The sequence below is a fragment of the Sus scrofa genome, chromosome 13, assembly GCF_054392235.1.
Source record: "Sus scrofa isolate SSC_HxYL_T2T_F1_AM1 chromosome 13, Sscrofa_HxYL_maternal_Yorkshire_Landrace_v2.0, whole genome shotgun sequence".
NCBI classification, from domain to species: domain Eukaryota; kingdom Metazoa; phylum Chordata; class Mammalia; order Artiodactyla; family Suidae; genus Sus; species Sus scrofa.
This window is the reverse complement of record NC_139395.1, coordinates 126,111,026-126,136,429: the sequence shown is the minus strand read 5'-3', so window position 1 is coordinate 126,136,429 and position 25,404 is coordinate 126,111,026. Positions and strand designations below refer to the sequence as shown.

Below are 25,404 nucleotides of genomic sequence, written 5' to 3'. Positions count from 1 at the left end.
ATATCTTTCAGGAATTAAGGGGAAATCAAGTCATTCTTAGATAAGGGAATTTGTCATTAGCCAACTTACCCTTAAAAAAATGGCTGAAAAAAAGTTCTCTAAATAGAAAAGAAACAATAAAAGAACTTTGAAATAGCAAGCAAGCTGAAAGAGCACACCAAGCAAAAATGTGAGTAAAAACAACATACTGTCCACTTCATTATGTTTGATGGTGGAAGCAAAAGTAATAACACCATATAATATAATTCTAAATATACAAGTTCTGTTTGTTCGTTTTTGGTTCCACAAATAAGGAACTTGAAAGTCACCACTCCATCCTAAAAACAAGTCAAAATCTGAACAGACTGAAAAAAAATCAATAACTCTTCTTAGATCTATGATCGAGTGGATGGCACAAAACAAACCACTGCTCCCAAGACAGAAGAGTGACTAACAGGTGAATATATAAGGGAGATGTGACTTTCTGGAGCAGAGATTTATGAGCAGAAACTGCCATGGGATCAGAAAGCCTGAATTATAATTGACAAATTGCTATATGCTCAGTGCAGACAACTCTGAGTGTTAAAAACTTTAGGGAGACCCAATTACAGAGGGAGTCACACAATATTATAAGATTTACCTTCAGATATTCAATCAGCTTCCCACAGTAAATATCAAAGAAAAATCCCCCTGGGCCTCTGGAAGGAGGAGGGGGAAAGGAACCACTCTGAAATGTGCCAGAACACCGTTTTCTTCTTAGCAAGTCCTGTGTTCAGAGCAAACTAGTTAAACACAGCCTCACCTGTTGTGGTATTATCAGGGACTAACTAAGCTAGGGAAGGAAAGTACTCAACACCAGCCCATACTAGCCATCCTATCCCAATTAAGGGGGAGAAAAAAACTGAGGATTACATGTGAATTCACAATCAAGAGGAAAAAACTGAGGAACACTTGTGAAGTTCACAATCCAAAGGTATAGGCTCATTCAAAGACTGGAACCTAATCACAGGACTATAGAATGCTTCCCTTCCTCACACTGATGACCACATTACTAAAGATCTATTTATGGCATTTCCTTTTACCTAGTTTATCATGTCTAGATATCAAGAAGAAAAATTGTAAGGCATACCAAAAGGCAAAGAAAAACACAATTTGAAGAGACAGAGAAATCATCAAAACCAGATGGGATAAAGATGTTATAATTATCAGGCTAGAACTATAATACAACTATGATTAATAAGCTAAGGAATCTAATGGATAAAGTAGATCTTCTCTCTCAACAGTTGATAGAACAGGTCAACAGAAAAACCAGCAAGGATATAAAACTCAGTAATACCATCAACCAATGGGATCTAACCAACATTTATAGAATAATCCACCCAGTAGTATCAAAATACACATTCTTTCCAAGTGTTCATAGAACATTATATCACAATAGATCATATCCTGGTCCATAAATAAACTTTGACATATTTTTAAAAACTGAAATATTATAGAATGTTTCTTCAACTGCAAGAGAATCAAACTGTAAATCAATAATAGAAAAATACCAGGAAATGTTCTAAATACTTGAATAGTCCATGGATCAAAAAATAAGTGTCAAATAGTGGAAAAAAGCACATTGAACTGAATAAAAATGAAAATACAACACTCAAACATTTGTAGGATATAGCCGAAGTAGCAGTGAAAGAGAAATTTGTAACACAAAATACACACATTAAAAAGAGGAAAACTTTCAAATGAGTAATTGAATCCCTAATTCAAAAACCTAGAAAAGATCAAAGTAAACCCAAAAAAATGAATATGGAAGGAAATAATAAAGGTAAGACTAGAAACCAACAAAACAGAAAACAGAAAAATAGAGAAAATAAGTGAAACAGAGAGGCAGTTTTTTGAGGAGATTAATAAAATTTACAAACCTCTAGAAAGAAAAATGAAGAAAAAAGCAAAGAAGACAAAATTATTCATATAAAGAATGAAATAGGATATCACTGTAGACCCTACAGACATCAAAATTATGATCATCTCTCTATATATAAATTTAACAATGTAATCAAATGTACCAATTTTTCAAGAAACACAAAGTACCACAAGTCACCCAATATGAAATAATTTGAATTGCTCTATAACTATTAAGGAAATTTAATTCTAACTTTAAACTCCCCAAAAATAAATTTTCAAGCCCAGCTGATTTGACATCAGTTATATACAACCTCTTTCAAAAAGTGTAAGAGAAGGAAGCATTCTCCATGTTATAAAGTTAGTATTACTTAATATCAAACAGACAAAAATAGTACCAAAAGAAAATAAAAACTCTGCAAATATCCCTTATGAATATAAATGCAAAAGTCTTTAAAATGTTGGCAAATAGAATTCAGCAATATGTAAAAATAATTATATGCCATAACCAAGTGAGGTTCATTCCAGAGATGCAGACAAGGCTGTTTGACTATTTAAAATTCAATGTATCTACCATACCAATAAAATACAGAGAGAAAAGCACTTGATCATATCAATTGATACATTAAAAAACTGACAAAATTTAACACCAATTCATAAAAACTCTCAGAAAACTATAAATAAAAGAGAACCTCCTCAAACTGAGCGTCTACAAAAATCCTATAACTAACATACTTAATCATGAAAGACTGAATGCTTTCTCCTTAAAACAAGGAACAAAACAAAGATGAATGCTCTCAGTGCTGTTATTCAAAATTGTGAAATCCCAGCTAGTGCAGAAAGGCAAAGAAAGAAATAAACGGCATATAGATCAGAAAGGAAAAAATAAAACTTTACCAATACAAAGTCTCAAGGAATCTATAAAAACAAAAGACAAACCAAAGAAAAAAGGTTCCTAAAATAATGAGTTCATTAAGGTGGCAAGATATAAGATAAACATACAAAACTTAATTGTATTTCTATATACTAGTAATAATTGGAGACACTAAAAATTTAAATATAGTACCATTTACAACTGCTCAAAGTGAAATGCTTTGGTGTAAATATAACAAATATATACAGGATTTGTAAACCCAAAACTGCAAAACTGCAATGAAAGAAAGATCTAAATAAATGGAGAGACATGCTGTGTTCATGGTTTGGAAGACTCAACATAGCATAGTCATCGATCTCTCAAAATTGATGGTTTAATGCAATTCCTATTAAAATCCCAGAAAGAAGTTTCATAAATAAAGACAAGACTATTTTAAAATTTATATGGAATGGCACAGTAAAGGAATGGCTGAAACACTTTAGGAGGAGAATGAACTGGAAGGAATCAGTCTACTGGATTTCAAGACCTTTTTTTTTTCTTTTTGGCTATACCCACAGCATGCAAAGTTCCCAGGCCAGGAATCAAACCCACACCACAGCAGTGACAATGCTGGATCCTTAACCCAGAACAAGGGGACTCAAGGCTTTTTAAATACAGCTGCAATAATCAAGACTTTGGGAGTTTCCATCATGGCTTAGTGGTTAACACTAAGTATCCACGAGGACACAGGTTCTATCCCTGGCCTCACTCAGTGGGTTAAGAATCCAGCATTGCCATGAGCTATGGTGTAGGTTACAAACATGGCTTGGATCTGGCATTGATGTGACTATGGCAGAGGCCAGCGGCTATAGCTCCAATTCGACGCCTAGCCTGGGAACCTCCATATGCCACAGGTGTGGCCCTAAAAAGACAAAAAAAAAAAAAAGACTGTGATATTGGTGGAATGATAGAGACATAGGTCAATGAAAAAAAATTAAAAACCCAGAATAAACTCACATAAATATGCTCAATTGATTTTTTTTAATAAAGGCACAAAAGTGATTCAGTAAAGATAGCCTTTTCAACAAATGGTGCAAGAGTGTTTATACATCCGTCACTTAAAAACAAACCAAAAACAAACAACAAAAACTTAGGTCTCACATTTGAGATAAAAATTGACTCAAATGTAAAACTTTTACTATAAATCAACTAAACTCTAATTAAAAAATAAAATAAATATAAAAACTTTTAGAAAAAATGAAGGAGAAAGCCCTTGGGATCTCAGCCTATGCAAAGAGTTCTTAGATTTGACACCAAAAGAATGATCCATAGAAGTCTAGTTGATAAAGACTTCATCAAAATTGAAAAGTTTTGCTCTGTCTGTCAAAGATTCTGCAACTAGAGATTATCATACTAAGTGAAGTAAGTCATAAAAAGAAAGACAAATCCATATGATACCATTTATATAGGGAATCTAAATATGGCACAAATTAACCTATCTGTAAAACAGAAACAGACTCACAGATAAAAGAGAACAGATTTGTGGTTGCCAAAGGGGAGGGGAGAGGCAGTGGGATGGACTTGGGAGTTTGGGGTTAGTAGATGCAAACTATTACATTTAGTATGGATGGGCAATAAGGTCCTACTATATTGTGCAGAGAACTAAACCCCATCTCTTGGGATAGACCATGATGTAGGATAATATAAGAAAAGGAATGCATATATAGGTATGACTTGAGTCACTTTTTGCACAGTAGAAATTGGCACAACACTGTAAATCAACTATACTTTAATAAAAGAATAATTTTTTAAAAGGATGTAAAGGAGTTCCCATCGTGGCGCAATGGTTAACAAATCCGACTAGGAACCATGAGGTTGCAGATTTGATCCCTGGCCTTGCTTAGTGGGTTAAGGATCCGGTGTTGCCATGAGCTGTGGCGTAGGTCGGTGGCTACAGCTCTGATTTGACCCCTAGCCTGGGAACCTCCATATGCTGCTGGAAGAAGCCCTAGAAAAGGCAAAAAGACGAAGGAAAAAAAAAAGGATATAAAGAAGCTACCAGGGTGAGAGAAAATACTTGTAAACCACATGTTCAACAAAAGACAAATATTTATAGAAAGAACTCTCAAAATTCAACAGCTTTAAAAAAAAGTTAATTCAATTTGAAAGTAGGTTAAGACATCAACATACATTTCACCAAAGAGCATGTCAAGTAAATACATTAAAAGACGTCCAACATCATTAGCCATTAAGGAAATGCAAATCAAAATCATAATGAGATAAATTGCTATACACATCAAAAAATGGCTAAAATAAAAATTAGTAGCAGCATTAAATTCTGGTGTGAATGTAGAGAAGTTGGATTACTCGTACATTGTTAGTAGGAATATAAAACAATATAGCCACTGAGGAAAACAATATGACAATTTCTTAAAAAAAAAAAAAACTAATTATGCAACTAACTAGAAATTATACTCCTGGGCATTTATTTATCCCAGTAAAAAAGGAGTCTTATGTTCACACAAAAATCTGTATACAAATGTTCATTGCAACCTAATTCAAAATAGCCAAAAATTGGAAGTAATCTAGATATCTCCAAAGTGTTAGTCCTTAAATTGTGAAGCGTCCATACCATGGAATACTACTCAGCAATACAAAGGAACAAAATGTTGATACACACAACAACCTAAATAAATCCCCAGAGGATGATAGTTATATACTATATGATTCCATTTATATATCCTTCTTAAAAAAATGAAAAAATTATAGAAATGGACCATCAATTAGTGGTTGTCAAGAGCTAAGGAAATGGGGCCAGGAGCAAAGGGTGCATGGCTATAAAAGGGCAACAGAAGAGGTCTTGCAGTAATGGAACTGTTCCATATCTTGACTGTATCAGCATCATTATCCTGGCTCTAATAGTCTACCACAGTTTTGTTACCACCGAGGGCAAAATGCATAAAGAATACACAGATTCTTCCTGTATTACTTCTTACTGATGCATATGAATAAAAAGCTTAAAAATATAAAATTAAAAAGCTTAAAAAATATATAGTCAAACCTTCAGATATATTAACCTTCAGATATATTATGCCATTAAATGTTGAAAAATATTTGAAAAGCTATGATACATTGTTTCCTAAACAATAGCAATTCTGATAGCAATTCTGATTCATAATTGCACTTTATACTAAACATAATAAAAAGTGCTACCATCATGGGAATTTTCTATTAGGAATTGGTAACACAGTTTAGCAGGTAGGGGTTTTTTGGTGCTTTTTGTAACATCTCATGGGTAGATGACTTAGATTTCCACATTGTGATTTTATGACTAAAATACTAACATACCAAATTCACTAAATTAAAATGGAGAAATATGAGGCTTGTTTGTTTGAATCTAGCCAAAAGCTAACAGAAACTGCTATTTTATGGATAATAATAATCATTTGTATAACATCTATCTTCCCATCTGGGCTTTAAGCTCCATAAGTCAGGTACTAGGTCCATGTTGTTTGCCATCTCCAACACCTAGGATATGGCAGACCCTCAATAATCCCACTCTCTGATAGTAGAGCTGAAGTTACCGATGTGTTCAGAAACCAGTATTTTTCCACACTCAAAGTATTGACCGGTATGAAGCATATAAGAAGACTTTTTCTCTTACAAATTAATCACTACTTTCACATACCATCACTTTATTATTATTGTTTAGCTTCAAGACTCTCTAGGCAGGTAATAACAGCCAAAGGTAAAAAGAGCAATGGGTAAGGAGTCAGGAGTGTTGAGACCTGCTTTTGGCCTGGTTATAATCCTGATCCGTGACCCCAGAGAAGTCCCTTGACCTTTCTGAACTTCATTTTTCACCAGTCTTTAGTGTGGAAAGGCTTCCATGGACACATCAAGGACACACCAAGCCAAAAAATCCAATGTCTTGTACACATCAGATTTAAGTTTGTTCGGCCTTAAGATGTGCCTTCACAATTTTCAAATCAGAGGTTATTCTCTTAGATTATACCATTAGGTGAATGACACAGCATGTAGCAAAGTAAGTCAATTTTAGCTTCTGTACTTAGTGAAGTGTAGGAGAGCTGCAACATGTTTTAAGTAAAGCTGGTTCTTTCTTTTTTTAAGTCAAGGAAAGAAAAATGCCGGTTGAAGAAAAAATAGATTCATATAACTAAGAAGAACAGATTGCAAATGATAGAAATTTTCTACAAAGCCCTTAGGGAAATAAAACACAAAGAAATATATAAGCATGTAAGGAAGGAAATGAGCCAGTTTGGGGAGCAGAGGCCTTATTGGACTTTCTTTTTGGTACAGCATCTACTTGCTTAACTATATCAGATGGATGGTCTCCTTGGTCATTCTAGGTCTAATTTTCCCATTTGCAAAATGGGCAGGTATCTATGTGCCAATGCTGACTTGGCATTACCGAGATACGAACATTAGACCAAATGAGTTTGTAGAGAATTTTGTGATGCCAGATGATTGAGGAACTAAAGATCTCAGTAAAAGAACAGATTCTCACCTAACATATGGTTATCAGTCATAATTCACATCAAACAGTTAGGAAATTGTTATCTAACTAAACTCTCAGTACTTTTTAAATTCTTACACACAAAAGTCAGTCTTGACTTCACATAGAGTCAAAAAGTTCAGAACAAAGATGACTTTGAAGTTGTAAAAGAGAAGGCAGCCTGAGAAGTATGGGGGATTTCAAAGTTGAAGTTTTAACAGTATAAAAACAAATAATACCAATTAGGAAGAAAAAATATGGAAGTAACTAAGTAGACAGTATGTATTATAGGAAATTTTCTAGTCAGCTCAGATCTCAAAGTACTTCCGTTCTCTTAAGCAAATATTTATTGAACATCTACTATGTACTGGGCACTGTCCTAAGGTGATAAGCAAAAATATTGAGATGCATGTTTATGAGGAATTTGTATTCTTATAGGAGAGGCAGTTAATGAAAAAAAAATGATTGCCACAAAGCATAAATGTTTGTATAAGAATTATGTACAAAAAATTCTGTTAGAAAAAATGTCAGAATAATGAATTTTATCTAAAGGAATGTGGAGGTGTATTGAGGTGATAGGGGCTGTGTCTTTGCCAGGGCAAGAAACTCATTGCAGAGAAATGGCATCCATAAAAGCAAGGTTGTGAAAGGACCGGGCTATTTGATAGGGGTGAGTCACATAGCATAGATGTGGGCATGAGGGGACTGGGAGTAGAGATATATACAGCAGGAAATATAGATTGGGGTCAGCTTATAAAGAATTGAAAGATACTTAGCTATGTGGTTAGAAAGATAAATCTGGTGCTATTGTGTGGGTTGGAATGCAGCCAGTGAGACTAAAAGCAGGTAGATCAATTAGGGGCCAGTGCAATAAGATATGAAAAATACTATGAGGGCTTGCATCAAGGATTTAAGAGACATTTGGGAAGTAAGAGCTATAGTCTTGAAAACTTCTGTGTTGAGGTTAGAAGGCAGGCAGAGTTAGGAATGACTGTGAAGCTTCTCATTTGAGACAATGATGGTATCTTAATGAGGTAAGGAATAAAATTCAATGAACAGTTTGAGGAAAAAAATGAATGAGCGATTAGTGACAAATACAAGAGGTAGAAAAAAGGTCACAAAATCAGGAATGTGTTAAAAAAAATGGACCTATGTTAATAGACTAGTATTACACTAAAAGCCAGAACGATGCAAAAACTCCTAATTGAACAGAAAAAGCAATCCACTATTTTGTAATCTACAATGTGAAAAGCATTCTAGTAGTTAAAATGTCCTAAGAAAAATTTTTTAAAAATCATGCTTTCATTTATTCAGAACAAAACAGTGCAACCCAAGTTTCTTTGTCTGCTAATTGTTTCACAAGATCCTAAAGAAATTAAAAAATTTATGTGAGTATTCTCATAGGTATGAATTACTATTGTTTAATAGCAGTATTAATAATTCAGTCTGGAAGTGAATGCCCAGAAAATGAAAAACATAAAGTATATATAAAAGTGAAATTTAAAAGCTAAACAACTTTAATAGTCCCTGTGTTTTTGACCTCTACTTTGAAGAATACTGCCTCTGTATCTGTGTGAAGTGTAGGTGTTTGACATGCTTTAAAGTTTTGTGATTAGGTCTCAAAATGCCACCCTATTAAAGGCAGAATTAGGAGAGGGCAGAGATGCAGGGGAGAATATATGAGTTTCTGATAGAACATTTTAGCTGCTAGTTCAGTATAAATCAACGGTGTTCTCAGTTACCCAAAATTGATCTGGTTATTACCTACGATGTTTAAAATATGTCTCAAAGAGAGCAATAGTTTACTCCCTTCTCTGGTCAGGTCCTATCTCATCTGGACTGGCACCCTGCTGTGTCCAGGGTCTTAACTTCAATTGTATGAAGAAAGTTGGAGGATCTGGAGGTGTTGGCTTTGGAGAAAAAAAAAAAAAACATCAGAGGGATCTATGGTATCTTTAGATATATCAACATTGCTATATGAAGGCATGATGAATTTGTTTTGTGTTAGCTCATACATTTAAAAGACAGCACTATCTAGAATTACAAGATGAGTTTAATTCTCAGTTCTTTCACTGGTGATGTGACTTCTGAACTTTAATTTTCTACTCTCTGGTGTAAATAACTAATAATAATCAGAGTCTCTTTACAGAATTTTTGTGAAGATTAAATGGTTTCATATTTGTGGAAAGCTCTTCATAAATGGCTAAGTCTTCCACAAAGATTATAATAGCACATTGTGTAGTGCTTGGTGGTTTCATAACAGGTTCTCAATAACTATTTGCTGAAGCAATAGCTGAATGAGGAAAAAATTAGAAATTACATTAATATTTTCACAACTATATAAAAATGGAAGGGACTTTGGGTTGAGGTATCATGACCCTTATTACCAGAGATTGGAAATCAAGCACTAGATGGGTTTTTTGGCAGGCATGAGTTATTTGAGACATGTGGGGGTTGGATTAAATAAATTTTTAACATCTATTCCAACTTTAAAGTACTGCTTTAATGATGTTTAGTTTGGCCTGAGTTCACTCTATAGAAATGGGCTTAGTGGAAGGAGGAAACATTGCAATTTGTGGACACACTGGAGAAGCACTATGAAAATAAGAGGGATCCAACCATTTCTTGGATTGTATATAAGGAAAGGTATTGAACCAGTTGATATAAACACACACAGATACTACAGTTCTCAGTACTCCATTATACTTCACTTGTAAAATGACTGTATTGATAAGACCTTTATCTTCTCCAGATGTATCAACATTTTATCTTGCATCCAAAGGACACCTATTCTGGATTAGCTTAACAGAAGGTAGTTTATAGCACATTTTCTTTCTTCCTTACCCTATAACCACATCAGATTAAATAACTGCATCAGTACTAAAATGTTTCTTTTCCATTAATGATTTTTTAGCATATTAAAACAGAGGCTTTTTTCTACTGGATTCCAGGATAAAAAGCAACATTTTCACAGATTAAAATATGTTTTCCCACACACAACCACTTCATAGTCACTTTTGGCAGAGGAGTGGTAAAAAGTACTTGAATATTTTCTCCAGTAATCCTTTACTGTAAAATTGGTTTGTATCTTACACGTAGGTGGAAAGTATGGGGATGCCCTGAAGTCAGGAGACCCCTCTGTTCACTTGAGAGATTTCTTGTGAAAGAGAATGGGTGCTGACTCACTGTTCATTTTGTGGTGCTGACTGTGGCTTCATTTGCACATAGACCCATCCTATTTTCATTTAGTAACTGAAGGCATGTGAGCCAGAGATGAAAGCAATATTACTGTTTTCCATTTCTTGTACAAAGGCTAGCCATGAGACCAAGGGCAGTGCTGAGGAAGAAACTGAGTTTTAGGACATAGAGAGTTAGAAACAGGGACAAACTAAGAAAAATGACAAGAATTGCAACATAAAACTGATGAGAGATAACAGTAAAAGACACACAGCCATGGTTAATACAGCTCTGAAAGGGGTGTCATTCAAATATGGTGGAGGGGAAGGAGAGTTACTATGAAGATTTGGGTGACCCTTTCCCTCCAAGAGTCATTTAAAATCAAACACTACCAGAGTTCCCACTGTGGCTCAAGGGGATTGGTGGCGTCTCTGCAGCACTGGGATGCTGGTTCGATCCCTTACCCAGCACAGTGGGTTAAGGATCTGGTGTTGCCACAGCTGTGGCTCAGATATGATCCCTGGGCCAGGAACTCCATGTGCTGCAGGGTGGCCAAAAAAAAAAAAAAAAAATGAAGAAGAAAAAACAAAAATCAAGCACTACTGTGATGAGTTGAATGTTATTCCCTCAAAAGTCCTATGTTGAACTCCTAGTATTTCAGAATGGGCCCTTATTTGGAGATAGGGTTTTTATAGAGGCCAGCAAGTTAAAATGAGGTCTTTGGGATGGGTCTTAACCCCAAATGACTGGTGTCCTTATAAAAATGAGATATTTGGACATGCTACTCACATAGGGAGAGTAACATGTGAAGAAGGGAGACATTGGGGTGATGCTCCTGCAGCCAAGGTATAATAAAGATTGCCAGCAAACCACCAGAAGCTAGGGGAGAGGAAAGGAACAGACAGCACTCAGTTGTACCAACCCCCATGATACTTTGAGTTTGGACTACCAGCCTCCAGAACTGGGATGAGAAATTTCTACTGTTTAAGCCACCTAGTTTGTGGTCCTTTGTTATAGCAGTCTTAGCAAATTAATACTGCTGTAGACAGTCCTCAACATATGATGGTTCAACTTTTAATTTTTCAACTTTATATTGATGCAAAAACAATTTGCATTCAGTAGAAACTGTACTTTGAATTTTGATCTTTCCCTGGGCTAGTGATATGAGGTCAGATACTCCCATGACGTGGGGCAGCAGCAGTGAGCCACAGCTCCCAGTCAGCAACATGATTCCCAGGGTAAACAACCCATACACCTACAACCATCCTGTACCCATACAATCATTCTGTTTTTTAATTTTATTATAGTATTTGATAAATTACATGAGCCATTCAACATTTACTATTAAAATAGGCTTTGTATTAAGTGATTTTGTCCAACTATAGGCTAATATAAGTGTTCTGAGTACATTTAAGGTAAGCGAGGCTAAGCTATGATGTCCAGAAGATTAGGTTATTAAACGTATTTCCAACATATGATATTTTCAACGTATGATGGGTTTGTTGAGATGTAACCCCATGGTTAAGATGAGGAAGATCTGTACTAAGCCATAAAGCTCATTTAAGTTCTAATCCCCTCCCCCCTGCAAACATGACTTTGGTGATTTTTACAATTCTCTTTTCCTATTGGTTGATGCTCCCTACCTTATTGGTACCCCCCAACCCCGCGCCACCCCTGCACAGGCTTAGTATTCATTGGGAACAAGTGTTTATTTCCAATAATGACAGTGAGAGGCAGTTGGTCTCAAACAAAAACGCATGGGTAAATTACACTGAGAAGGCAAGCACTGGGCTTGAAATGGGGCTTCCTATTGGATTTCATGTAGTCTGGATGAAGGCGGAAAGATTAGATGTGTTTATAGGAGTTGGATATACATGTTCATGCCTTAGGGATTGGAGAACTCAAAGGATTTTTTTAAAATAAAGCTCCTAAAGATTCCTTTAAGAAGAAAAAAGTTAGATGAAATAAGAATCAGAGCCTCAGGAATAAATATCATGTTTATATGAAGTTAGTGCTGGTTAGAGAAAGAGGATGTGTTTCTAGTGATTAGCAGTGTGGACCAAAATCCTCTTGACAAAACAGCCATTTCACTCCAAAACAGTGGATTTGATAACCTTAGTTTCCTTGCTCTGTTCCAGTTTACTTTCCAAACCAAATGCCTTTAAATATTTATCATCCAAAATAGTTTGAATTTTAATTCTTATTAGAATGACAATTGTTTTCAAACAGGCTTGAAATTAACTTCTAAAATAAATTTAGTTTCTGAAATGTAGTTGTTTCTGCTATTCATAATATAGCAGTTTCCATTAGATTTTGGCTAGCATTCAAACAAACAAGCCTCATATTTCTTCACTTTAATTTAGTGAATTTGGTTATTAGTATTTTAGTCATAAAAGCATAATGTGGAAATCTAAGGCGCCTACCCATGAGATTTTACAAAATGTGCAAAAAAAAAAAAAAAAAAAAAAAAAACCGCCTTCCCGCTAAACTGTATTACCAATTCCTAACTGAAAATTCCCATAATGATAGCACTTTTTATTATGTTTTGTATAGAGTTAAAGTGCAATGATGAAGCCTTGCTATCAGAATTGCTATTGTACAGAGAACACTGCACGGTTATGCTCAGAAAACTAAAAGATGTACCACTGCTAAGGCAAATGGAATGACAGGAGAAAGAATTAGAGACACAGGTGTAAGCAGATAACCCAGGGTTCTGTAAGCCATGGTAAGGGCTTGGGAACCCATTTACATATTTTAAGCAAGGGAAAATATGACAAGATACACATTTTTAAAAGATCATTCCACTATCATTAAAAGAATGGGTTGAAAGGATAGCATGTAGAAAGACCTGGTAGCAGGTCAACACATTGGCCCGGTGAGCTATGCACATGGTCTATACTCTTGACCTCCCAGCTTAATTCAGCAGTGCTCTCTATTCCAGTAACACATCTGTGTTTCTTCTTCACTTTTTAAATGAAAGGCAGCCCTGTTAGTCAACACTGCCCTTAATACACACAATTTTTTAAAAAAATGGAAGCCATCTAATGGTTATTTTAAAACAGTTCTGTACCATTGGAGGAGGCATATTTTTTGGTTTCATTAGGGTTTTAATTTAAATTGCATTGGACTAATTGAAAACATTGTCAATGTAAAGAGCTTTGATTTCAATGATACATTTTCAGTGCAAATAATGTGAGCCATCAACTCAACTATGGAAGTTAACAGTAGAGTACCATCCATTATGTTGGTTTTGATTGTGCTCTGTTCACTTTTCACTTATGGTTTTGGAGTAAGTTGGATAGTATAAATGGATGGAATACATATAATAATGCATTGACTTTATGACAGGATCCAAAAATATTTTGTCAAATAATTTTGATGATTGCAGCAATTATTGGATATCATAAATAACAATGTACTTGGACAACTTTACCTGAGGTAATTTTAAGTTTGCAAAAGAAACTGTTTTCACATAAATAAGTTATCTTATTTTCTTAAAGAAACAAAGGACAGTTTATCTGTGTGATATAAGAGCTAACATAACATAGATGTATATAACCATTTATTATTCTCTTTCTGACAATCTCAATTATCTTTTGGATATTACTCTAAGTGATAAATCAAGTGACTTAAAAGTAGAGCTCAAAATTGGAAAATTGAACTTGTCATGCTTTTATCTCAAGTAGATGATAAGTTCATGCACCTTGAATAGTAAGTGTTCTAGCTTTGAGCTAACTTTACGACAATGGGTCCTTCAGTAAGTGACTTTAGACTAATATAATATGCAGGTTCTGGGAGTCTGGGTTAAGTATGAATTGTTATTCATTATCAGGGCTCAACTTGGCATCTGTGTAAATAAGCTCTTTTACTCTGACAAACAGTATCATACATTCAACCAGCTGTCATTGAATAATTATGAGTTTTCTTTGAAGAAACGCTAATAATTTATCTTTGAGAACTACTGTTTTTTATATCACTATTTTATCCTTTGTTTTCAACTTTTCCTTTTGATTTAAAAGAGAAATGGCTCTTGCCAAAACAATGTGGAATATTCATTTTTTATCCCAAGTTAGCCAAGGGCATACCAACACTAGAACCTCTGGTTTTGAGGGGGGAAGTTTTTGTCTGTGTTCATTCTACTTTTAGAATAATGGAATAATTTTTCACCATTTCTTTTTGAAATCCCTGGTTTTACTGACCATTAAAGACAGCAGGTAATGATATCCCCCATTCCCATACCCAATATTTAGAACCAAGTGGTAAAGCCAATTCCTGCATGTCTGCTTCATGTTCCTAAAACAAGGGACCCTGAAATGAAAACAAAAGGAGGCTCTTATGTCGAATTGCATGTGTCTCTGCCAGTTCTTTTCCAACATGGACCTGTAGGTGCCATTTACTTTTAAATTTCTCCCAGTCTTCCTAAGTACACAAAACCTGAACAAACAACAACTCTTGTTGTTTCTGTTTATTTCTTCCAGGTTGGACAAACTGAAGACTTTCTATACCAATTAGAGGATAGTTTCTTAAAAACTAAAAAACTGAGAACTGCTCGAAGACAAAAAACCAAAATGAAGCGGCTTCAAACCACCCAGCAGAACTAAGTCCCTGGGGAGCAGGCACTTCCACCAGGACATCCCAGAGGGGTAATGGCTTCCTGCCAGCCTGACCGTGACAGCCCAGCAACAAAGGCCTCCCCCCAAAAATGAGCTGGTTCGTCTTCAGCGAAGACATTCTATACTTTGTTAATCTCAACTTGCAGCAATAAATGTTCTCAGCAAGTCTTATTTGACTCTTTTTTCAAATTCGTCTTAGTCACACAGCTTATAAAATAACCATGGCTGCCTCTTTCACCCATCTTGTTCTTTCAACACCAGCTCAAGTATGCCAGGTCTACCCAAGTACACTCTCAGTATATGTCCATATTCAAGCGTAGTACCAAAGTATTAATCACATGCCATATAGAGAGACAGGCAATATAAATGCAGATTTTAAAAATTACAAAACTGATAATATGCTTTCTCCAGCCTTAAAGAGAGCCATATGTGGTATGCCTGATATCCTCAGTTATCTCATTAAAATCTGTATTCTTTCCTCAGATCCTTTATATCCCTTCCCTTAAATGACTCAACACAAATACACATATTTGACAAGGCAGTGAGTCAATAGCCATTTCTCAAGACCTCAGTTAATACCAACAAGGGGTTTGAAGATAGAGTAAGAAGGCAGAAGTTAGATACAGAGTAAAACAGACAAGAAAATGTAAACCTTTTTTAAAAATAATGGAAAAATGAATAAGATGACAGAGCTCATTGATAATAACATGAAAAGGAAAAAAAATAATAAAATCCTTAGTGCTGAATATTTCATTATACAGTGAGATTGTAAAGGAATCAATAATTTGGCCTTAAGTGTATGTTAAATTTATGTAATCATATTTATGCAAGGCATAAATACTTTTAATTTTTGAAATAAATTAAGGCTTTGGTTTCTCTGAAAACCATTTGCTTAATTCTTACCTTCAATAAATAGTTTTCTCTTTTCTACCCCATTCGCTCAGAGAAATCATCATTGCTTCATGTTCCTTCTGGCTGATTGTAGTAAAAGACAGTGGCATTTAAAAAACTCTTTTCTGAGGTCATATACCATGACCAAGTGGAATTCACCCCAAGTTCACAAGGATGGTTCAACATACACAAATCAATGTCATACACCACACAACCACAAAAAAGAAAAGTCAAAAACCACATGATCATCTCAATAGATGCAGAAAAAGCATTTGACAAAATCTAATATCCATCCATTCATGATAAAAACTCTTACCAGAGTGGGTATGGAGAGAACATATCTTAACATCGTAAACGCCGTTTATGACAAACCCACAGCAAATGTAACACTCAATGGAGAAAAATTAAAAGCCTTCCCATTAAAATCTGGAACAAGACAAGGATGCCCACTCTCACCACTTTTATTCAACATAGTATTGCAATTCCTAGCCATGGCAATCTGACAAACAAAAGAAATAAAAGGTATCCAAATTGGAAGACAAGAGGTAAAATTGTTACTCTATGCAGATGACATGATAACTATATTTAGAAAACCCTAAGAACTCCACAGAAAAACTACTTGAACTAACCAACAAATTTAGCAAAGTAGCAGGATACAAGATTAACATTCAGAAATTAACTGCATTTCTGTATAGTAACTGTGAAATATAGAAAAGGAATATAAAAAAATGTATCTTTTGAAATTGCACCCACCCCAAAAATTAAATACCTAGGAATAAACCTGACTATGGATATGAAAGACTTATATGCTGAGAACTATCAGAGAAATTAAAGAGGATTCAAAGAAATGGACAGATAACCCATGCTCCTGGATTGGAAAGGATTAATATTGTTAAAATGGCCATACTACCCAAAGCAATATACATATTCAGTGCAATCCCTATCAAATTACCCATGACATTTTTCACAGAACTAGAACAAACAATCCAAAAACTTATTTGGAACCATAAAAGATCCAGAATTCCCAAAGCAATCCTGAGGAACAAAAACCAAGCAGGAGGCATAACTCTCCCAAACTTCAGACAATATTACAAAGCCACAGTAATCAAGACAATGTGGTAATGGTACCAAAGCAGACATACAGACCAATGGAACAGAATAGAGACCCAGAAATAAACTAAGATACCTACTACCAATTCATCTTTGACAAAGTAGGTAAGAATATAAAATGGGAAAAGACAGTCTCTTCAGCAAATGGTGCTGGGAAAACTGGACAACTGCATGTAAAATCAATCAAAATAGAATACACCCTCACATCATGCATAAAAATAAATTCAAAATGGCTTAAAGACTTAAACGTAAGATAAGACACCATAAAACTCCTAGAAAAGAACATAGGCAAAACATTTTCTGACCTCAACCATACAAATGTTTTCTTAGGTCAGTCTCCCAAGGCAATAGAAATTAAAACAAAAATAAACCAGTGGGACCTAATCAAACTTACAAGCTTTTGCACAGCAAAGGAAACCATAAGAAACAAACAAACCAAAAAGAAAAAAGAAAAGAGAACCTACAGAATGGGATAAAATATCTGCAAATGATGCAACTGACAGGGACCTCATCACCAAAATACACCAACTCATACAACTCAAAAGGGGGGGGGGGATTGAAAAATAAGCAGAAAACCTTAATAGACATTTCTCCAAAGAAGACATATGGATAGCCAAGAGGCACATGAAAAAAATGCCCAACATCACTAATTACCAAAGAAGTGCAAATCAAAACTGCATGAGGTAACACCTCACACTGATCAGAATGCCTATCATTAATAAGTCTCAATAAATAACGAATGTTGCAATGGGTGCGGATAAAAGGGAGCCTGCCTATACACTGCTGCTGGGAATGTAATTTGGTACAACCACTATGGAAAACAGTATGGAGGTTACTTAGCTACCATATCATCCAGTAATCCCACTCCTGGGCATACATCCACTCAAAACTTTGATTGAAAAAAGATACATGCATCCCTATGCTCATTGCAGCACTATTCACAATAGCAAAGACATGAAAACAACTTAAATGTCCATCGACAGATGAATAGATTAAGATGATGTGGTACATATACACAATGGAATACACATAAAAAAGGACAGAACAATGCCATTTGCAGCAACATGGATGCAAATGGAGATTCTCATACTAAGTGAACTAAGTCAGAAAAAGAAAAACAAATACAATATGATATCACTTATTTGTGGAATCTAAAATATGGCACAGGAGTTCCTGTTATGGCTCAGCAGAAATGAACCTGACCAATATCCATGAGGACACAGGGTCAATTCCTGGCCTTGCTCAGTGCTGTGGTACAGGTCACAGATGTGGCTCAGATCTGGTGACTGTGGCTGTGGCGTAGGCTGACAGCTACAGTTCTGACTTCACCCCCAGCTTGGAAGCTCTATATGCTGTGGGTGCAACCCTAAAAAGACAAAAGATAAAAATAATAAAATATGGCACAGGTGAACCTATCTACAAAACAGAAACAGATTCACAGAACTGGAGAACAGATTTATGGTTGTAAAGGGAGAGAGGGAGGGAATGGGATTTGGAGGTTAATAGATACAAACTATTACATTTAGAATGGTTAAGCGATGAGGTCCTGCTGTATAGCACAGGGAACTATATTTAATCATTTGTGATGGAACAAGTGAGATTAATGTGAGAACAAGAATGTGTATATATGTATAACTGGGTCACTTTGCTGTACATCAGAAATTGAAGGAACACTGTAAATCAACTATAATAAAATATTCTTTAAAAGAGGGGGGAAGATCTAAGATGGTGGAGTAGCAGGACATAAGGCTCATCTACTCCCAAAGATACACTGAAAATACAACTGTATGTGGAAATGCTCACACAGAAAATTTATGAAAAAATGACAAAATACCTCGAGATTATGACAGAACAAGTAAAACATTAGAAAAACAGATAGGACATAAGAAAGCAAATGGTCAGTGCTACGGACCACAGGCAACCATAGGCAGGTCCCAGCAGGTGTTGGGAACTAAAACTTTGGCCTCAGAGATCAGACCCAAAGACAGAGCTGGGGCTGTCTATGTGGGGGAAAAAAAAAACAAAAAAAAAAACAGGGTTGGTTGTATGGAAACAGCCTGGAGGGACTAGGGTATAGGGCAACCACAATGCAGAACATCTAATCCGAGGCAACCCAGTCAGGCTTAGAGACTAGACACCATTGTTTGGGGGTGCTGGAAGGAAGGGGTGGGATCCACCACTACAGACTTGTTCCCTGTGCCTGCTTTCTCAAGCTGGGGACACTGCTTGCCTCAGCTCTGGAACCACTTGGCAGTAGCAACTGCCTACCAAGGGCTGGGAAGCAGCCCCACCCTTAAGGCTACAAACTTCTTGGAGCAGGTGAAGTAACCACCTGGGGGAATAACAAAAGTTTCCCGTTCCTGCCAGTGGGGACCCACACTAGTGGAGTCCAACCTGCACCAGAGGAGATGCTGACAGTGGCTGTGGCGCTCAGCTCCAGGAGATCAGGACAAACATAGGTGCTTTGGCTCTACCCAGAGAATCTGCAGAGGCTGTGACCAGCAGGGCAGCACCAGAAAAGCTGCTGGCCTGGCAGTAGCACCCACTTCCTATAAGAGCAACGATCGGCTTGAACAGGGAAAACACAGGAGTCTTAGCCCAGAGAGACAGCACGCATTCCTGCAAGAGGGCCACTGGTGCCCATTCCCTGGAGATCAGGGAAAACACAGGCACCTTGCCTCCACCCAGAGGCTCGCTCAAAAAAAGCAGCACTAGAAAAACTGCTGGTGATCTGCTTGAGCAGGAAAAACATGGGTAAACATAGGCATCCCAGCTCTGCCCAGAGAGTCTGCAGAGGCTCATGCCAGCACAGCACTGCCCATTCCCATGCGAGCACTGCTAGTGCCCACTCCCTGTTGATCAGGGAAAATGCAGGCACCTTGGCTCCACCCAGAGAATCAGCAGAAGCTCACCGGCAAAGCAGCACCAGAAAAGCTGCTGGCAACAGGGACCATTCCCATGAGAGGGCTGCTGGTGCCCATTTTCTGAAGGAGCTGTGGGATGCCCAACCAGTGGCCCTGTGAAGGCTCATGTCAGTGGCACTCCTTCCACACCAAGGGAGCCAGGGGAAGCCCATTAACCCATATTCCAAACTGCAGGGCTAAAGAGAGCACTCCTACCAGCAGCAAGGCAGGGGGAAGGACTGCCAGAAACACATCCTGCAGCTACAGAGAGAGACTGAGCAACAATTAAGGAGAGACCCTCCACCCCTGAGGCTTTAGAGAGAGATCCCTAGAGTGGCCAAGCAAGAAGAGTGCTGGCAGAATAGCAGCACCTGCTCCTAATCTACAAAGAGCAATCCCTAGAGCCTACCCAGCAAAGAGGTGAACCACTGCCACCCCTGAGAACGTCAGGACTGGGCACCTGATTCAACATCTACATACAAACTGTCAAGGGGACAATAAATAGAAAGGTAGGCACTATGAAATGACACAGAAGCAGCTTTCAGACAAAAGAATAAGACAAAAACCACCAAATGATGAGGAGATAGACAATCTACCTGAAAAAGAAATTCAGAGTGATGATAGTAAAGATGATCCAAGATCTTGGAAAAAGAGTGGAGACAGTGATTGAGAACTTAAAAGAGATGTTTAACAGAACTAGAGGATTTGAAGAGCAAAATGAATAGTGCAATAGCTGAATGAAAACTATTCTAGAAGGAACCAGTAGAAGGTTAATGGAGGAAGAATGCATAAGTGAGGTGGAAGACAGTAGTGGAAATCAGTGCTACAGAAAAGAATAAAGAAAAAAGAATTTTATTTATTTTTTAAGAGCTCACATGGCATCCTTTATTGCCATTTTTAAAAGTCATTAAAAAACAAAATTTCTTTTAAAAACCCAGTAAAATGTTGTTCTAAAGTAGTTTTAATATTTTTTATTTCTTCATATATTTTTTTCCTACTGTACAGCATGGTGACCCAGTTACACATACATGTATACATTTTTTTTCTCACATTATGTGTTCCATCATAATTGACTAGACAGAGTTCCCAGTGCTACACAGCAGGATCCCATTGCTAATCCTTCCTGAAGGCAACATTCTGCATCTGTTTACCCCAAGTTCCCAGTCCCTCCCACTCCCTCCCCTTCCCCCTTGGCAACACAAGTCTATTCTCCAAGTCCATGATTTTCTTTTCTGTGGAAAGATTCCTTTGTGCTATATACTAGGTTCCAGATATAAGTGATAGCATATGATATTTGTCTTTTTCTTTCTGACTTACTTCACTCAGGATGAGAGTCTCTAGTTCCAACCATGTTGCTGCAAATGGCATTATTTCGTTATTTTTTATGGCTGAGTAGTATTCCCTTGTGTATATCTACCACAGCTTCCTGATCCAATCATCTATCAGTGGACATTTGGGTTGATTCCATGTCTTGGCTATTGTGAATAGTGCTGCAATGAACATGCAGGTGCATGTGTCTTTGTTAAGGAAAGTTTTGTCTGGATATATGCCCAAGAGTGGGATTGCTGGGTCATATGGTAGGTTCTATGTATAGAATTCTAAGGTACCTCCACACTGTTCTCCATAGTGATTGTACCAGCTTCCATTCCCACCAACAGTGCAGAAGGGTTCCCTTTTCTCCACACTCCCTCCAGCATTTGTTATTTGTGGACTTATTAATAATGGCCATTCTGACTGGTGTGAGGTGGTATCTCACGGTAGTTTTGATTTGCATTATGTAATAATCAGTGATGTTGAGCATTGTTTCAAGTGCTTGTTGGCCATCTGTGTATCTTCCTTGGAGAACCGTCTTTTCAGGTCCTTTGCCCATCTTTCAATTGGGTTGTTGGCTTTTTTATTGTTGAGCTGTATAAATTGTTTGTATATTTTAGAGATTAGGCCCTTGTCAGTTGCATCATTTTCTCCCATTCTGTAAGTTGTCTTTTTGTTTTCTTTTTTGTTTCCTTTGCTGTGTAAAAGCTTGTCAGTTTGATTAGGTCCCATTGGTTTATTTTTGCTCTTATTTCTGTTGCTTTAAAAAGTGAGTCAAAGACACATCTGGACAACATTAAATGTATCAATATTCACATTATAGGGATTCCAGAAGGAAAAAAGAGTGAGAAAGGGTCAGAGAAAATATTTGAAGAGTTTATAATGAAAAATTTCCCAAATATGGGAAAGGAAACACTCACTTAAGTGGAAGAAGCATAGAGAATTCCATACAAAATAAACCCCAGAAGAAATACAGCAAGCAAGGCACATACTAATCAAACTGACAAAAATTAAGTTCATGGAGCTCCCATCATGGCTCAGCAGTTAACAAACCATCCATGAGGACACAGGTTCAATCTCTGGCCTTGCTCAGTGGGTTAAGGATCCAGCATTGCCATGAGCAGTGGTGTAGGCCACAGATGCAGCTCAGATCCTACGTTGCTGTGGCTTTGGCATAGTCCAGCGGCTACAGCTCTGATTGGACCCCTAGCCTGGGAAACTCCATATGCCATGGGTGCGGCCCTCAAGAGACCAAAATAATAATAACAACAACAAGTTAAAAGAACAAAGTATTAAGGGTCACAAGGGAGAAGCAACAAATCCCCATAAGGATAACAGGTGATCTTTCAACCAGAACACTAACAGGTGAACTCTACAAGCCAGAAGGGAGTGGCAAAATATATTTGAGGTGATGAAGAGGAGGAATCTAGAACCAAGAATACTCTACCCAGCAAAACTCTCATTCAGATTTGACAGAGAGATCAAAAGCTTTACAGACAAGCAAAAGCTAAGAGAATTCAGGACCTCCAAACTAGCTCTACATCAACTACTAAAGAAACTTCCCTAAGCAGAAGAGGAAAATCCACAATTAGAAAAAAGTATTAAAAATGAAAGTCACTGGTAAAGGCAAAGATAATTTAAAAGTAGGAATTCACCCATTGATAAATATGATGTCTAAATTAGCAAGCATGAGAAGAAGATGACAAATGCAGAACACTGAAAATGCATTTGAAATTTAGAAGACCAGCAAGTTGAAACAATTCTGTACACAAAAAGATGGATATATCAAAATATAAGGGGAACCACTAGTCAAATAACTATAATGGTCACACGCATAAAAAGAAAAACCTCGCCAAACATAACATTACACATAACACTAAACATGGTCAGCAAATCTCAGGGAAAGACAACAAAAAGAGGAAGAGAAGAAAAAAGATCCAAAATAGAAATCCAGAAAAAAAATGTAAGTAAATGGCAATAAATACATACTTAACCATAATTATATTGAATGTAAAAAGATTAAATGCTCTGACTAAAAAAGGCTAACTGAATGGATTCAAAAGCAAGACCCACATATATGCTGTCTACAGGAGACCCACTTCAGATCTAAGGATACATATAGACTTAAAATGAGAGGATGGAGTAAAATACTACATGCAAAAGAAAATTATAGAAAAACAGGAGTAGCAATACTCCTATCAGACAAATAGATTTTAAAATAAAGAAAATCACAAGAGACAAAGAAGGACATAGGATAATGATCAAAGAATCAATACAAGAAGAAATAACAATTGTAAACATCTATGTACCCAACATATGAGTAACACAATATATAAGGCAACTACTAACGGCCATAAAAGAAGAAATTGACAGTAGCATAGTAATAGCGGGGGACTGTAACACCCCACTTGCAGCAATGGACAGATCATCCAGACAGAAAATCTAGAAACACAGGAAACACAGGCTTTAAATGATACACTAGACCAAATAGACTTAACTGATATCTACACAACTTTTCACCCCAAAGCCGCAGAATATACTTTCTTCTTAGGTACACATGGAACATTCTCCAGGATAGATCACATCTTGGACCACAGATCAAACCTTGATAAATTTTTAAAAATTGAAATTATTTCAAGCATTTTCTCTGATCAAAATAAGACTAGAAATAAACTACAAGGAAAAAAAACAGCAAAAAACACAAACTCTTGTAAGCTAAACTATATGCTACCAAACAACCAATGGATCATTGAAGAAATCAAAGAGAAAATTACAAGATACATAGAGACAAATGACAATTAAGATGCAACAATTCAAAACCTATGGGACACAGCAAAAGCAGCTCTGAGAGTCAAGTTTAGAGCAATACAATCTTATCTCAGGAAAGAAGAAAAATGCAAATAAACAACCTAACTTCACACCTTCAACATATACAGAAGGAAGAATAGACAAAGCCCAAAATTAGAAGGAAAGAAATCATAAAGATTAGAGCAGAAATTAATAACATAGCGAAAAGAAAACAATTGAGAAGATCAATAAAACCAAAAGTTGGTTCTTTGAAAAGGTCAACAAAATTGACAAACCATTATCCAGACATATCAAGAAAAAAAGAGAGGGTTCAAACCGATAAAATTAGAAATGAAAAAGGAGAAGTTACAACTGACACTGAAGAAATAAAAAGCATCATGAGACTACTATGAGCAACTGTATGCCAATAAAATGAACAACCTAGAGGAAATGGACAGATTCTCAGAAAAGTACAACCTACCAAGACTGAGCCAGAAGAAACAGAAAATATCAATAGACCAATCACAAGTATTGAAATTGAAAATGTGATTTTAAAAATTCCGAAAAACAAAAGTCCAGGAACTGATGGCTTTACAGATGAGTTCTCCCAAACATTCAGAGAAGAGTTAACACTTCTTCTTCTGAAACGTTTCCAGAAAATTGCAGAGGAGGGAATACTCCTAAGCTCATTCTATTAAGCCACTGTTACCGTGATACCAAAACCAGACAAAGATACCACAAAAAAGAAAATTACAGGCCAATATCACTGAGTAACACAGATGCAAAAATCCTCAACCAAATATTAGAAAACCACATACAAATGTACATTAAAAAGATCATACACCATGATCAAGTAGGATTTATCCCAGGGATGCAAGAATTCTTCAACATCCACAAATCAATGTGATACACCACATCAACAAACTGAAAAATAAAAACCATATGATTATCTCAATAGATGCAGAAAAAGCTTTTGACAAAATTCAAAACCCATTCCTGATTAAAACAAAACAAAAAAAACTCTTCAGAGAGTGGGCATAGAGGAGAACTACCTCAATATAATCAAAGCCATTTATAACAAACCCTCAACAGTGAAAAACTGAAAGCATTTCCAGTAAGATCAGGAATCAGACATAGATGTCCTCTTTCACCAATGTTATTCAACAGAGGCTTGAAAGTCCTAGCCATGGCAATCAGAGAAGAAAAAGAAATAAAAGGAATCCAAATTGGAAAAGAAAAAGTAAAACAATCACTGTTGCCAGATGACATGATTCTATACCTAGAAAATCCTAAAGACACTACCAGAAAACTATTAGACCTCATCAATGAATTTGGTAAAGTTGCAGGATACAAAATTAATACACA

At 36.4% G+C, this 25,404-nt stretch overlaps 1 protein-coding gene and 1 long non-coding RNA gene across 8 annotated transcripts in view; one reads left to right on the top strand and one right to left on the bottom strand.

The window, feature by feature from the left end:
* SPATA16 (spermatogenesis associated 16) overlaps nt 1-15,205 on the top strand; it is a 242,312-nt gene extending 227,107 nt beyond the window's left edge. For 6 of the 7 annotated variants that reach the window (XM_084986709.1, XM_084986712.1, XM_084986707.1 and 3 more), the window contains one exon: nt 14,903-15,205. In XM_084986709.1, coding sequence (XP_084842835.1) covers nt 14,903-15,025 — 123 coding nt within the window. In that variant the 3' untranslated portion in view covers nt 15,026-15,205. 7 annotated transcript variants of the gene reach the window in all.
* Nucleotides 1-25,404, bottom strand: part of LOC146397598 (uncharacterized) — a 115,104-nt gene that overhangs the window by 51,527 nt on the left and 38,173 nt on the right. The gene's annotated exons all lie outside the window — the stretch shown is intronic.